General features: G+C 37.7%; 1 protein-coding gene across 1 annotated transcript in view; it reads right to left on the bottom strand.

Annotated features, from left to right (window-relative positions):
- Positions 1-13,725, bottom strand: part of LOC110378693 (NACHT and WD repeat domain-containing protein 2) — a 36,878-nt gene that overhangs the window by 3,995 nt on the left and 19,158 nt on the right. The window contains exons 5-28 of the mRNA XM_064041717.1: positions 13,172-13,346; positions 12,517-12,661; positions 11,832-12,057; positions 11,385-11,495; positions 10,306-10,481; positions 9,842-9,996; positions 8,577-8,780; positions 8,059-8,198; positions 7,580-7,691; positions 7,275-7,373; positions 6,801-6,970; positions 6,332-6,495; positions 5,723-5,886; positions 5,065-5,234; positions 4,448-4,667; positions 3,835-4,047; positions 3,692-3,752; positions 3,287-3,439; positions 2,689-2,876; positions 2,278-2,407; positions 1,836-1,933; positions 1,423-1,574; positions 788-1,006; positions 204-408 (exon numbers count right to left, since the gene is read on the bottom strand). Coding sequence (XP_063897787.1) covers positions 204-408; positions 788-1,006; positions 1,423-1,574; positions 1,836-1,933; positions 2,278-2,407; positions 2,689-2,876; positions 3,287-3,439; positions 3,692-3,752; positions 3,835-4,047; positions 4,448-4,667; positions 5,065-5,234; positions 5,723-5,886; positions 6,332-6,495; positions 6,801-6,970; positions 7,275-7,373; positions 7,580-7,691; positions 8,059-8,198; positions 8,577-8,780; positions 9,842-9,996; positions 10,306-10,481; positions 11,385-11,495; positions 11,832-12,057; positions 12,517-12,661; positions 13,172-13,346 — 3,850 coding nt within the window. The remainder of the gene's footprint in view (positions 1-203; positions 409-787; positions 1,007-1,422; positions 1,575-1,835; positions 1,934-2,277; positions 2,408-2,688; positions 2,877-3,286; positions 3,440-3,691; positions 3,753-3,834; positions 4,048-4,447; positions 4,668-5,064; positions 5,235-5,722; positions 5,887-6,331; positions 6,496-6,800; positions 6,971-7,274; positions 7,374-7,579; positions 7,692-8,058; positions 8,199-8,576; positions 8,781-9,841; positions 9,997-10,305; positions 10,482-11,384; positions 11,496-11,831; positions 12,058-12,516; positions 12,662-13,171; positions 13,347-13,725) is intronic.

Below are 13,725 nucleotides of genomic sequence, written 5' to 3' on the forward strand. Positions count from 1 at the left end.
TTCAATAGTGAAACACACCGTTAGTGACTTAGATCAGTTGCAGGAATCAGTCAAACCTATTTTAGACAGTTTTTCGTTAATTTAATTTGGCATATAAATTGAAATATGGCATATGACAAAATAAATGAAAATCTACCAATGAAAAACGGCAAGTTCCTTAACAACCAAACAGTAGATAATCTTCAAAATATATTATAATTTACCTGTTTCTCCGGCGTATCCCAAATGACCACGCTGCCAGACTCTGCAGTAACCACATTATCTCCATTAGGAGTGATGACCGCATGGGTGACGATGGCTCCAAGTGGTGCTTCAGCTAGTTGGGCCAGCAGCTTCCCCGTGCTGGTGTCCCAAAGACCCCAACAGCTTCGAGTCACTGTCACTGCTAGGTGTTTGTCACGGGCTAGGCTGGAAAGTAAGGCGAAAAAGTTCTGTAATTTTAATAGCCTTTTTGCTGTCACACTGTAACCTCAGGATTTTTCTCTTTGGGAATACCTTTACCAAGCTCGCTAAAGGTGCATTGGTAATGAAAAAAATCCTATCTATTTCTGAGATAATTTTTTTAAGGTGTTGCTACTGACTTTTCTAGAAGTTTTAGTGAACCAAAGAAAGGAATTTGGACAGGAATAGTTTTGGTAGACTGTCAAAACTCTTGTCCGAGTTTTCCATCATACTCTACTAATGACTTCTTTTTTTTTTCAGATATTGCTTTGAAATTTTAATTATGCTACTGTAAAAAACTCCTGAAAGAAAACCCATGGTTTCGACAACAAAGCTTGCTCCTTACCTAATAGAATCAATAGGTAGCTCTTGCCGATCAATCTTATGAACTTGCTCAAAAATATTGTCGATGTTCCAAATCTTGACTGTCCTATCAATGGAAGAGGTGATCACATTGTTCCAGGACCCAACAGTCAAGGGTTCGAGCTGGACTATCCTGCCGAAGTGGGCGTCTAACACCTTGATCAGTTTAGTGGTCTCCAAACTCCAGACGTAGAGGTTTTTTCTGCAAAGAATTCGTATTATGGTTTCTTAAGTTCGAATTATATAAATTATGGTAAATATTTACTAATATTATAATTCGAAAGAAATTCTGTCTCGGTCCGGTTGCACTTAAACGCTAAAACTATTAAATAGATAGGTAGTATAGGGTTTTTCATTCCTCAGTGATGTGTTTCTATATGAGGACTGCCCTAAGGTCTTACGCCTTCGAATCTTAACTAGTTGTTCCCCACAGTTTCTACCTACACTCTAAGAGAATATTTTTTCGCAATTAGGTAAAAGATTGCCTATGTCTTTTTTCAGGCTCTAAACTTTTTTATTACTCTTTTATATTCTTACCTAGCATAAGTGGTAGCCCAATAGACAGACAGTGTTATTTTGGCATTAAAGATTTGAATAACGACAATATTGAAAACCTACCTGACTCCAGCAACAGCATAAGTATTATTGTTGCTGATCATGAAGGAGTTGGAGAGAGTCATCTTGGTGGAGATGTTGCGGATCGTGTGAGGCAGCTTCAGGACTATGCCGTGGAGACGGTGATCTATCTCTGGTTCTTCGGGCTTCTCCTCCTGGAATGTAGTGCCTAGCAGTAAGTTCTTACAGTAGATTGCTAATAGAAGAGTATGGAAGAAGACGAAAACATCCTGCGCCGACTCCAAATAAAATTGGCATGAGGGTAAGAGGATGATGATAATAAGTTCTTATAAATAAAGTGCTTATATGGAGGCAAGATAAAATGAGCAGCTTTTAAGGCTGGTACTTGACCTACCAAACTTATTTAGAGTGAAAAATTGTAATGACAAAAATATAGTAATAAAACGATAACTTACATCTTCATCTTTATCATTTTCTTTAGGGTCTGGTTCAGGTTTAACTCTGGGGATTGTGTAATCAAAGTCCCAGACGACAAAACTGTATGTAGTTGTGGCTGAAAAATAATTACAATGAAAATAAATCATAAGTCTTTGGTGCCTCGTAGTTTCAACGATCTTCTTAAAAAAAAATCGGCTTTATAAATACAGGCCGAAAACATAACAAGACTTTTCCGACAAGTACAAACACAGCTATGATAAGTTCATATCTTCCGGCTCTATCATCAGACCAGTTCGACAGTATAATATTTGTATTCTCAACATAACTACATACAGCTGACAATTTTTATGATGCTACGATCCTTGGAATAGCGGTAAATAAATTACCTTAGATTCCATTACATAGTTACATAAGTCGACCTAATACAAGCGTGTTAAAAATGCTCTAAATTATATTTACCAAACAGCATCCGATCCTTCTTCCCGCGTTTGAGCTGAAGCATCGCCTCGGCCGTGTCTGTCTCCTGGTGGAAGATCTCCTCCGTCTTCTTCCAGCACTTCTCTTCCATGTCCAGCTCATATATCGATATCTAGGATGGAAATGTTATTATTGTATGTTTGTAGTGTCCTGCAATTTTCATTTGGTATACGAAATATATCAAAAGTATTGTTATGGGACAAGTTTGAGAAACTGTTTAATTAATAGTAATTTTAACTCGATCGAATACAACGTACAAAAGTTTGAAAATACACTAGTCTAGAAAATTTAAAGATTTGATTCAAATATTTTTCATGCGGAAACATTTGTAACAAAATATGTTGTTCCTTTATATTTTTAACTATTTTATATATAGGTAAGTATATTACATACCTGATACCCTCTCTCAGGGTCACTACAATACACCTTAGTCCAATGCTTGCTCATAGTCACAGCTCCCCTGCACCTCAGTGGTTGCATCCACTCGCCATTCTTGCAGAAGTGGACCAGAAGCCGGTCCTCATCCAGGTCACCACTCCACATCACCACGAAGAAGTTCTCCAGGTCACGGAAGTCCATTGCTAAAAGAATAATTGACTGTTGATGGTCATGGCTAAGTAAAGCAGCACGGGTCGATTGACATAAGGTGAACCAATGCATGGTGCGGTAAGTCCTTGGATGGGTGACCATGTCTTAACTTGACGAGATCCTCTGTGATTCAGAAAGCACGTTAAATTAGTAGGTCCCGACTGTCTTTTTAAAATTTTGTCTGTTGTGACGGGTAGTTAGAAGACGAAAAGTTTGATAACCAGTCTTACCAAGGGTATCGGGTTTCCTAGTTAGCTGGGTTAAGGAGGTCAGATAGGCAGTCCGTCTATGTAAAACACTTGTAGTCTGCTGCATCTGGTTAGATTGGGAGCCGACCCCAATAGAAAGAGACCCCAAAAAGTAGAAGATGTATTTAGATAAGTTCCAAGGGTGGACTACTCACAAAGTATCTCCCAGTTGACATCATCATAGGGTGCAGTGTCAGGAGCTGGTAGCGTCTGCTCGTGTTCCCCTCTCATGCTGTACTGCACCCAGGAGTGGGGGCCGTAGATGAACATGTGGTGATTCAGCACGAAGACTCCACGGACAGTCTCTCCTGATGAAGGAATAGATATTACATAGTATCAACAAGAAATACTTATATAGAAGTCAGAACTGATCCGCGTTAAAGGAGGATCTGAACTTCTTGCATAGGTATTTGGAAAAGTCCTTTAACTGAACCATTTCTGATCATTTTCTTCCTTCTACAGTCAAGAGGAGAGGTGAATTGTCGATTTTGCAGGCCGATGGAAATCGAATTTCATTTAGATCTTAATAATATTGCTTTGAAAATGTAAAAAAGTTTTACCTTCATTGAGCGGGTTATCGATTGTAATATATTCACTGGTCAGCATATTCAGGAGCATCGACTGAAAAAAACACACCATCATATTCAAAACTCCCCAAGAAAATTATTCACATACAAAATATTTACCTAAAATACAAACTTACCACAGAATTATTAGTAGAAGCAGCTGCCCACTTATTATCTGGTGAGAGTTCCAAGTTCTGCATGATACCTTCAAGTTGAGGACACAGGTCCCTCGCCAGGTCTGATGTGGACAGGTCCCAGGATATCACCCTGCTGGAGATGGAGACCACGTAGCGCTTGTCAGAACTGAGCTTGAAGGCGAAGACTGCAAACTGGTGACCTTCTAGGGAGTACTGGAAGAAGATATTTTGGGGATGGTCATTGAAGATCCAAGTTAATAGGCATTTTGGGTAATTCAAGGTAATTGCAAATATTTTGGATACTTGTATGGTCGCAGTACAAAAAACTAAATCTCTAAAAATCTATGCAAAAAAGACTAACTGACATTTACCTGGGGAAGGAAGTATGTAGTTTTGGAGGAAACAACTTAAAGCTCATGGATAACAACCACACTGTTGCTTACTCGTTACGTGTTTTTGAGCGTACTATTTATCACAACCAGAGAGAAAAAAACTATAATGTTTACTTATCTCCTGACCTATCATCTGTGCTCTCCTTAACGTGATAATTAAATTAACTTGTCAAACTATAAAATTACTTTCGCATTATAATAAGATAATTTTGAAGACATACCTTCAAAGGCCCACCCGGTGTATGCAAACAATGATGAGAAGGCAGCAAAGCGCAATGGGTCTTCCCATTATGAACACACTGCTTCAGCAGCGAGGCTATGGCAGGGTTGTGGGGGGCTTCTGGCAGTAGCCTCCCCACTAGTTGAGGGGCTAACATGTCGGAGTACGTGCCGAGGATAGCACCTCCTAAGCGGAGGGCATCTGCTACGAGCATGAGTTCTCTGGAATTGTATTAAAAAGAATGTTTTTCTGTTTGCGAAAAATGAAGTTTAGGTTTTTAATTTAGTGATTAACTTTTACGGAATAAAAGACGTGCCAATATACATGTTACATTGCATAGTTTGCATTTCATGGATTTTTAAACAGCATAGAAGCATTTCATGTTATACTCAGACACACTGCATCCAGCAACAATTTCATTTATTTATATATTGCTGATATGTCTTTTTATAAATATTTATGTATGGGCGGTATCTACTTATAGGTACTAATCTACCATTTACTGACATATCTTTAAACATTTATGACATATCAGTTTAAAACATAAATAATCTACAATGTCTTCAAGAATATTACTCCAAGTTTTGAATAGCATCAAAAGAAGTTTTGATATTTTACCTGACAGCATCCTTATTAACATGCAACTTAGCATCTTCGAAGTCAGCCAGCACTGCTTGGAGGGGGCAGCAGTTCAGCTTAGCATGGAGCCACTCGTAGTTGAAGAGTACTTCAGCATAGAGGTCGGTAAACCGCTTGGAGCGAACCAGGTGGAATGGGAGCTCGCCGAACTGAAAAGAATAATGATGATGTGTGTTTTAAACTTATAGCATTCTATGTAGTTTAGGTAGGATAATTATGTAGGTTTCACACTAGAATAGGCTTTTTTTAGTTGTAAAAATATACAAAATAATTTACAGCAGTCAAAATAATTGTGTCTGAAGGAGACTGCTTCGGTGCACATAATCAAAGGTTTTAAAAATATTTTTGTAGATAATAAACTGTTCTACAATCAGCATGCAATGCATACAAATTATTTTAAAAGCTAAAAAGTTTGTCATTATGATTGTTAACGATATTCTTACGAACTATAGTTCCAATTTGAAAAAGTTCTTTTAGTATCAGACAGCCCATTTATCGAAAAAGGCTTATAAAATAATTTGCTCTGGAGGCGGTTGAAAACACAGGTAGCAGCTATATGAAAACAATTTCTGACTAACACCAACCTAAGTCTATCAATAGAAGAAAGTCACCTACAGTAAAAGGTTGAAAGTTTTACCTTCCTCAAATTATATCTCCTATTAGCTCCATCAGCGGACATGAAGATGAGCGGCTGGAGAGGCACCTTCCTGTCAGCCACACCCTCGCGGTCAGCCAGGTTGAACCGGTGGCGCTGGATCTCCGTGTACTTGAAGGGTTTTGGGATTCCACCACCCCAGATTCCTGAAAACGACAAAACACAGTACAGTTTGTGAATTTTTAATAATATACTTTCTCTTTTATTAATATTTATAGGTATATTTTAATTTATTTAAGATGAAGCGAATAGAACATATCACTTTTATGACCAATTTCATCGGTTACTAATCAAATCTTTGAAAGCCTATGGAGGAAATTATCTGGTAGTAAAACTTTTGGTTCCACAGGTCTCTAGCAATATCTGGCAGACATTAATTGGCAGATAACTTAACTATCAGATAAATAACTGGCACTTCATCGGTTACAAGTGTAAACGGGCTTTAGGCTCTAAAGATTTAAACATGGAGACAGCAAAATACTCAAAAAAGTTATTTACAAAAATCGATTTTATTAAGACAGCATTCACCATTTTCATTTTTGCTGCAACGAAGAATTTAGCTTAAAAGGTAAAAAAGCCTCAAGTCCTTACCAAGATAATAATCAGCGATCATAGAATGGAAATACATGGCCATGTTCATATTCTTGAAGTATCTCTCCCGGGCGGTGTCGCGGAACTGCCTGTGGTACCAGTTCATCACGGAGACGCCATCGGCTTCACGCTCTGAGAGGTAGTTCGGGAGATCGTTGCGGATCCTGGAGTAAATATTAGATGAGAAGACTTGGAAGAAGCTTTTGAAAAATACATGGCAGGTAGAGGGAAGCGTCATAAATAGATAAAATCAGTCGTGCCCAGCATTAGAGAGCTATCGGATGGTACTTAATATAATACAAGTCTTCTGGGGAGGAGTAAGAAGTTACCCAACGAAACTTTTTATAAATATGTTACCTAATATTTCAAATAAATACTTTTTATAAGTTTAATGTAAATCAGCCACAAGTATTACCTTTGAATAGCCTTTACCTACATAGTTTTAATTTTAGTTCATGATCATAAATACCTAGTCCACAACAGAGGTGGGATTCTTCTCACAGGCGGCAAATGGTACTGGTAGACGTCATCCAGGACTTTATCATCCAAGGAGATCAGGTCTTCTAGTTCTGTTTCCGAAAGACCACTGCGAGCTGCAGTGATGTAGGCTAGAGCGTGGAAGACCAGGAGACGGCCGTGCTGGGAATAAGGAATACAATAAAAACTGTGCACCGATTTGAAAATTCTTACCGAGGAAGGCTATAAGTTCTCCTAATTCAGTAAGTCGCTGATAAGATGACGTTTTAAGCATGCGAAAAAGAAAAGTAAGGAGTTAATTTAACGGTTATAGAATTGAAATTGAAATGAAGAACAGTATATTTTTGTTTTTGTAGGAAATAATGGCTGAACAACTACTAGTTGAATTGAATGTGTTGATCAGACAAGTCTTTTTCGAAAAGGACATAGTTTTCTTTTGGCAATCAAGAAAAAAAAAACAATTTACCTGTTTCTCAATTCTCTCAAACAGCATCATAATGGAGTCCATGACAGTGGACGCCAAATGTGTGTCTTGAGGCTTTGTATAACTTCTCCATCTACATACCTGTGGGAAAGAATAGTTACCATTATTTCATTATAAATTCTTACATGACCTCAAAATGTTCTGTTTCGACTACGACACGAACATCTTTGGTGCTACAGATCACTAGCCAGAAAGTCATACACCCAGTCTTATCGTACATTTATAATATTAAAACCCGATACCACTTTATCGGGTTTTTATAATTATAATTCTGTTTTATAATTTACCTCAGCAAAAACAAGTTTCACAAATATTGGTAGAGAGCATGAGGCGATGGCATTGGACACCAGACGCCATTGATAGTTTGACAAGTCACGAGCTGCTGATGCCATCCATAACCTGGAAATTCAAACGTCCTATTGTAAACTTTGAAGATTAATGCCCTGATATGGACACACTGTTAAGAAAATTCAAAATACATTCTGCAAAACAAGCCAGATAGGATGCAAGCTCATTGTATTCACGAGTCTAATCTAGGAAACAATACTTATATTTTACAGCTAAAGTTTTTTTATGTGAACACGCTAATACCAAGAGCAGAGCTTTTTAGATGATAAAAATGTATTTGTCAGATAGCCTATTTCATTAGAAAGGCTTATTTTTATCCTCGGTCTACACATATAATTGTTTTGATATTTACCAAATGCTTCTATCAAACTCTACCCTATTTTGTGTCTTATCATAAACCTTATGTTACAAGACTTACTTGAGAACTTGCATAGCCAGATCCTCTCCAAGAGCCTTCACTTCCAGAAAGTTCTCTTCAGAGTCAATCATTCTCCGCAGCACGTCGTACTCCTTCGATACCTCTGGATTCGCTTCCTCACACGCGCATGTTACTATTATCTGTTAGTCGAAGGATCATTATCATTAGTCTAGATTATTTTTAGTACTTACAAAGGATATCTATATAAGGATAGTAAAAATTTTATTATTTTCAGTGTGATTAAAGGATAATATCTACAAACATGGATATTTGTTTTTTTAGTTTCTTCTTACATTACGCGTAAGTTTGTAATATGAATGAATCTAATTTTCTCACTTTGTATGTAAGGGATATTTAGAGGTAAATGTTTACTCCACTTTCACACAAAAACTACTGGATTTTTTTTAAAGAAACTTGACATTTATGTAGTTTACACATCCGAATTACATATGGGCTACTTTTAATCCATGTACGAGAAGTTGTTCTCTCGCGGGTGAGACCGTCATAAATATCCTTACCTTACAATGTGCCGGCAATCTGGTAGGCAACCAAGAAACCTTATTATTCTCCGTGCCTATCCCAGTGAGCTGGTCTACTGAATCCAAGAAGAGAAGAAGCGGCTGCTGCTGGGTAGCCATCGTGAGGAGATGCTTGAAGTGAGCTGTGAGGGGCACCAGGTCATCTGGGATACCCTCGAAGGGGAGGGCGAAGTTGTATGATATCTGAAATGGAGATGTTACTTAATGTTAGCTGTGTTTCAACATATTTTAATGGACTTATGGATAGTTTTACTTATAAATTTTCTGATATATTATCAGGAACTGACATAATATCTGACAGATGACTATGACTCTTGGTTTCACAGATCTCGGATAGCAATATTTAGTAAAAATTATAAGCCGCTTTTATCTAGCAGATATCATTAAGTATCTGATAAATTATACTGGTTGTCCCATAAGTCCTTTGAAATCTAAATTTCGAATAAAATTTAAATGGCGCGCGGAAATAGCATGCGGGGTGCGGGGATAGCATCAACGGTCTTTGGGAATTCATTCACCATGGAAAGTTTTACCGGAGCGGACCGTGGTTTTTGTGTGCGGGAGTTTTATCACAACAATGATTCGGCCACCATTGCGCGGCGTATCTTTTAATTCCTGTATTAACTGAATTTTTTATGGATGGTAATTTCTTATCTTTCTTTAAAATGAACTGTAACGTCGATCTGGGTGTATTTAATGCATTGGAACGCTTACGAATGGATTGAGTGGGATTTTCACGAACTGACTCTTGCACTACGTCGATGTTGTCTTCCGTCCGTGATGTCCTTAGGCGGCCCGATCGTTGTTTATTCAACAAATTAAAATTGTAGATCCAGTCACCTCGAACTGTTGAACCCAATTTTTAACCGTTTGAACACTGGGACAGTCATTAAACGTGCGCAAATTGCAATACTCTCTAAATTTACGCCGCGCAATGGTGGCCGAATCATTGTTGTGATAAAACTCAAGCACACAAAAACCACGGTCTGCTCCGATAAAACTTTCCATGGTGAATGAATTCCCAAAGACCGTTGATGCTATCCCCGCACCCCGCATGCCATTCCCGCGCGCCATTTAAATTTTATTCGAAATTTAGATTTCAAAGGACTTATGGGACACCCAGTATAATAACAAAAGAAAGAAAGAAGAAAGTTGATGGGTGTTTTTACTATACTTCGAATCATAATAATTACTTCCCTCCCCCTCGCCCCCTTTGCTTGAGGCCCCTTTGGGTGAAGGCTTACCTGTTGGCAAATCGAAATGAGAGTGGGTGTAAGAGCGCTGGAGTCAGGAGTTGTTCCAAGGAACCTGATGATGTTGGTAGGTTTCACTTCAGCAAACCAGGTGTTCAGTGACATGGCGGCGCTTTTAGCTAGAAGACTGGTTTTTCCACAACCACCTGTATTGAAGTATACAAAGGGTTATTGGAATTTGTGTAGTAGGTAATATAATTAATACAATAGATCTTCTTACATACATATTTTATCCCAAATAAATTAGAAAAAGAATAGGAAAAATAAAGTGATTTCTAGTCAGTGTCTTCGTTTGAATATTACTTATTGTGCTAATGTTCAATTCGATGTGATTTAAGAACTTGGATGTCGGCTTGTGATTAAATCAATATACTAAGGGAGTACCTAGTTTCAGACTATCTGACTTAGGCTCTCATCAACTTCCCATTTGTGGTTCAATTAAAATAAAGTATTACCTTCTCCATACAAAACAAGTGGTTTATCAGAGGAATTCTTCATATAGTCCTCAATGAAGTCCAGATCAGGTTCTCTGCCATGGAACACCTTCACAGAGTTATTGCAAGCGTGCAGATGTTGCAGTATTTCCGTCACTATCACGCCTTGAGCACTGCTGTCTTCTTTGCGCATTGCTCTGAAATTTAAATAAGTTAATTTTGATAGAAAGATGGATATGCTGATGAATATAATAGTTTTTGCAGTTTGTTCTTAAGCACTGATTAAATAAGCCTGACTATAAGCGATCTTTTCGAAACGAATGATCTCTCAGACAAGTTCGAGTGAGTGAGTGATTAAAAAGTATTTAGGAATAATCGTTCGTTAATTAAACGAAGCCTGATATTAACCTCAAAGATAGCCAAATAGATGTACTTGTTACACAAAAAGGTGAAGCTTTGCGAGAGTATGAATTATGTTCTTTAAAGTTCCTCACAAACCCCTCCATCAACATTGATGTGAAAATTCGTTCAACATGTATTGCTAAATCAAACATAATATGTCGGATGACTTTGTGATACATAGAGATAAATATAACATCTAAGTTTAAAATAGGAGTTCTGGAGGATCGTTAAATAAATCTTCTGCAACTAAGTGAGAAACATTATAATATCAGTCAGTTACGAGTACCAAACGAGGAAGCCATTTGCAAATTACATAGTTTGCACTGAAACGTATGCAATGCAAATGACTGGATTAGTTTTCAACTCTCTTCGAATCATTTGCATGCAAATTACTTAAAATCTACTCTGAATTAATTTCATGCATTAAAAAACATGGGGCGGTTGGAATATTTTCAACATTTTCTATTTGACTGGATTGACAACCTTTTTAGGGAGATAAATCTAAGGACATCTTTTAGTTACTAATCGTTTGGTGGAAATCCAGTTTTAGTAGAAATTCGGAGTTAATTATCTAATATATAAGTTTATCCTTCTACTTATGCCCTAGTAACCATCGGTTCTAAAATTTATATATCTCCATCTACATATCTCGGTTGCAATGAGAACTTAAAAAATAGAGGCAGATTTGCTTAAGTTACCTGTCCACAAGTTTGACGATATTCTTATAGAAGTGAGCAATGAAGTGGCCGAGGTACTCGCTGTGTGTCTCCGTATCCAAACCCTCACGGCCGATCCACTCCACAGTGTATCTGAAAGAAAGAAAGAAAAACATACCAAAATATATATAATGGAATTATGATTTTGATACTAGTTCTTCCTGAACCCAGATGAAAATGAAAGTCGGACTGGTCAATCCGCGTAATCGTGGAAACTATGACATACCCACAACCCATTTTTACTTCATAATATTAAGCATGGCTGAATAGTGCTACAATTAGGTATATCAAGTCATTCATATTATAGTATATGGATGTATTAGGACCAGCCAGAAGCTGTCGTATTAATAGGACTAAGAACGGCTCAATTTGATATCATTCCTTCTAATCATGAAAACGTAGAGAGAGAACGTAGTTGTCAAAACATACTTCTGAATATTAGTAGTCTCAATCTTATCAGGGAGCCTGACATCACGGAGATCAGCTAACAGCTTCGAGGCCTCTGCATCCAAGCTCCTGTTGATGATGTCCACAAAGTTGCTGGCTTTCTTCAAGTTCTGCAGATTGATGTTATTGATGTATCTGACGTAGGCCAAGCAGTGGTTCTTCGTGTTTTTCACGTTCAGCACGCCGTTTATTACTTCGCGTTCGGTTACTGGAATTTAAAAAAGGTTCAGTTAGTTAATTCTGGTATGTACCTAGAGATTTTTGAGGTATTAAGCACGTGGCAGCAATTAGCCAGTACAGTTCGCGGTCATTAATGAACAAACCGTTTGCCGCTATTCCTATTTTAGTAGTATAATACAATGATTAGAACCTGTAGTAGATTTGCTGTGATTGCTGCCAGAACATTATTTTCCACGACCGTAGCTAGGAAACAACCCCATACCTATATGTACATATGTACCTCTATTTCATAGTCTGACTACTGAAACATTAACCAAACACGTCATGCGTGGCTCGGAAATACATCGGTCGGTACAGAAATCTCTTGGTAACTCTTGCCATTTCCTGGCCCAATGAGTCTAAAAATACCAATGCTTTTCTTACACCGATAAGAAACAGCATTCGTTTAGCATTATCAAATTCTCGATAATGATGATAAAATACTTACCAGACATAAAATAATTGTGCATACAATCCTTGTCGATCTTGCCAGCATTGTACAGCTGCAGCGAAGCCTTGCGGAACAGCTTCTGCATCTTGCCGAGCGTATCCCACCATACTGCTTGATCTTCAGCTTGGAGTTTTGGTACCCTCTGAAATTGGATAGTTAAACTTACTTATGAATGTTGATCTATAGGTAAGTATTTAGTATATAGTAGTAGTGTTAAGTTTGGTTGGTAAAAGCTTTTATTTCACTTGCAAAGTATGTTGAATCTTCCAGGGTTTGTATGTAAAGTCTTGCGAAACTATAGAGTGGTTAATTAGAAGCGTTGTGATGGTGATTGCTGATATTTTCTCTACAGGTTTCCTTGTAGCTTTTGCAAGTGGTTTCACCCGCTTCTAGCGGGAACGAGATATTTCCGTACCAGTATAAAAAGTTTCTTGTCCTGATGTATTAATTTAGGTTCAACTACCAAGTTTCATCAAAATACATTTGGTAATTTTTGTTTGAAAGAGGAACAAACTAGATGTTTGTGAACATGCGAACTTTTGCATTTATATTAGGTAGGACTATTATTAAGCAGGATTATTGAAATCTGCTTTTTTGTTAAACAGCAGTATACTGATACAAGTATTATCATAATAAATACAAGACAACTTACCTTATTGTTAAAATTGATCAATATAGACGATATAGGCTGCAGCACCGACACGGGAGGTACCGCGTTCGAGTCCTTCTTGTACCAGGTGTCCAGCAGTATGACGTCCACTCCTCCGGCCACCAGCTCATCCTTCAGCATTTGTAGTTCTGATGAGAGGACGTATGTTGGAATTGGCCTGGAAGGATGACGACCATTTCTGATTAGATTTAGTTCTAAGATTGCTTCTGGCTTGTAGGTATGTAGGAGATATGTGTAAATCAAGGAAAGAAAATAAAGGTTGCAATGGGATTGGAACAATTTTGACAGGCATTTTTTTGGAAAAAGGCCAATGAAATATTTACGTGGACTTTCATAAATGAGCTTCATGTACGAGTCAGGCTCGTCAGAAACTGCCCTAGTATTACATATTACAATGATAGGAAAAAATATATTACAATACTGTTGTAGAAACTAGAAATAAAGCAGCTGGATATTGAACTGCATAAGTAAGTGTTGTGGGTTCCATTCCCTGAACATTTCGTTTTTTCAGTGGTCTAGTGAAATCTTGAGAAAAG

The sequence above is a fragment of the Helicoverpa armigera genome, chromosome 26 (assembly GCF_030705265.1).
Source record: "Helicoverpa armigera isolate CAAS_96S chromosome 26, ASM3070526v1, whole genome shotgun sequence".
NCBI classification, from domain to species: Eukaryota; Metazoa; Arthropoda; class Insecta; order Lepidoptera; family Noctuidae; genus Helicoverpa; species Helicoverpa armigera.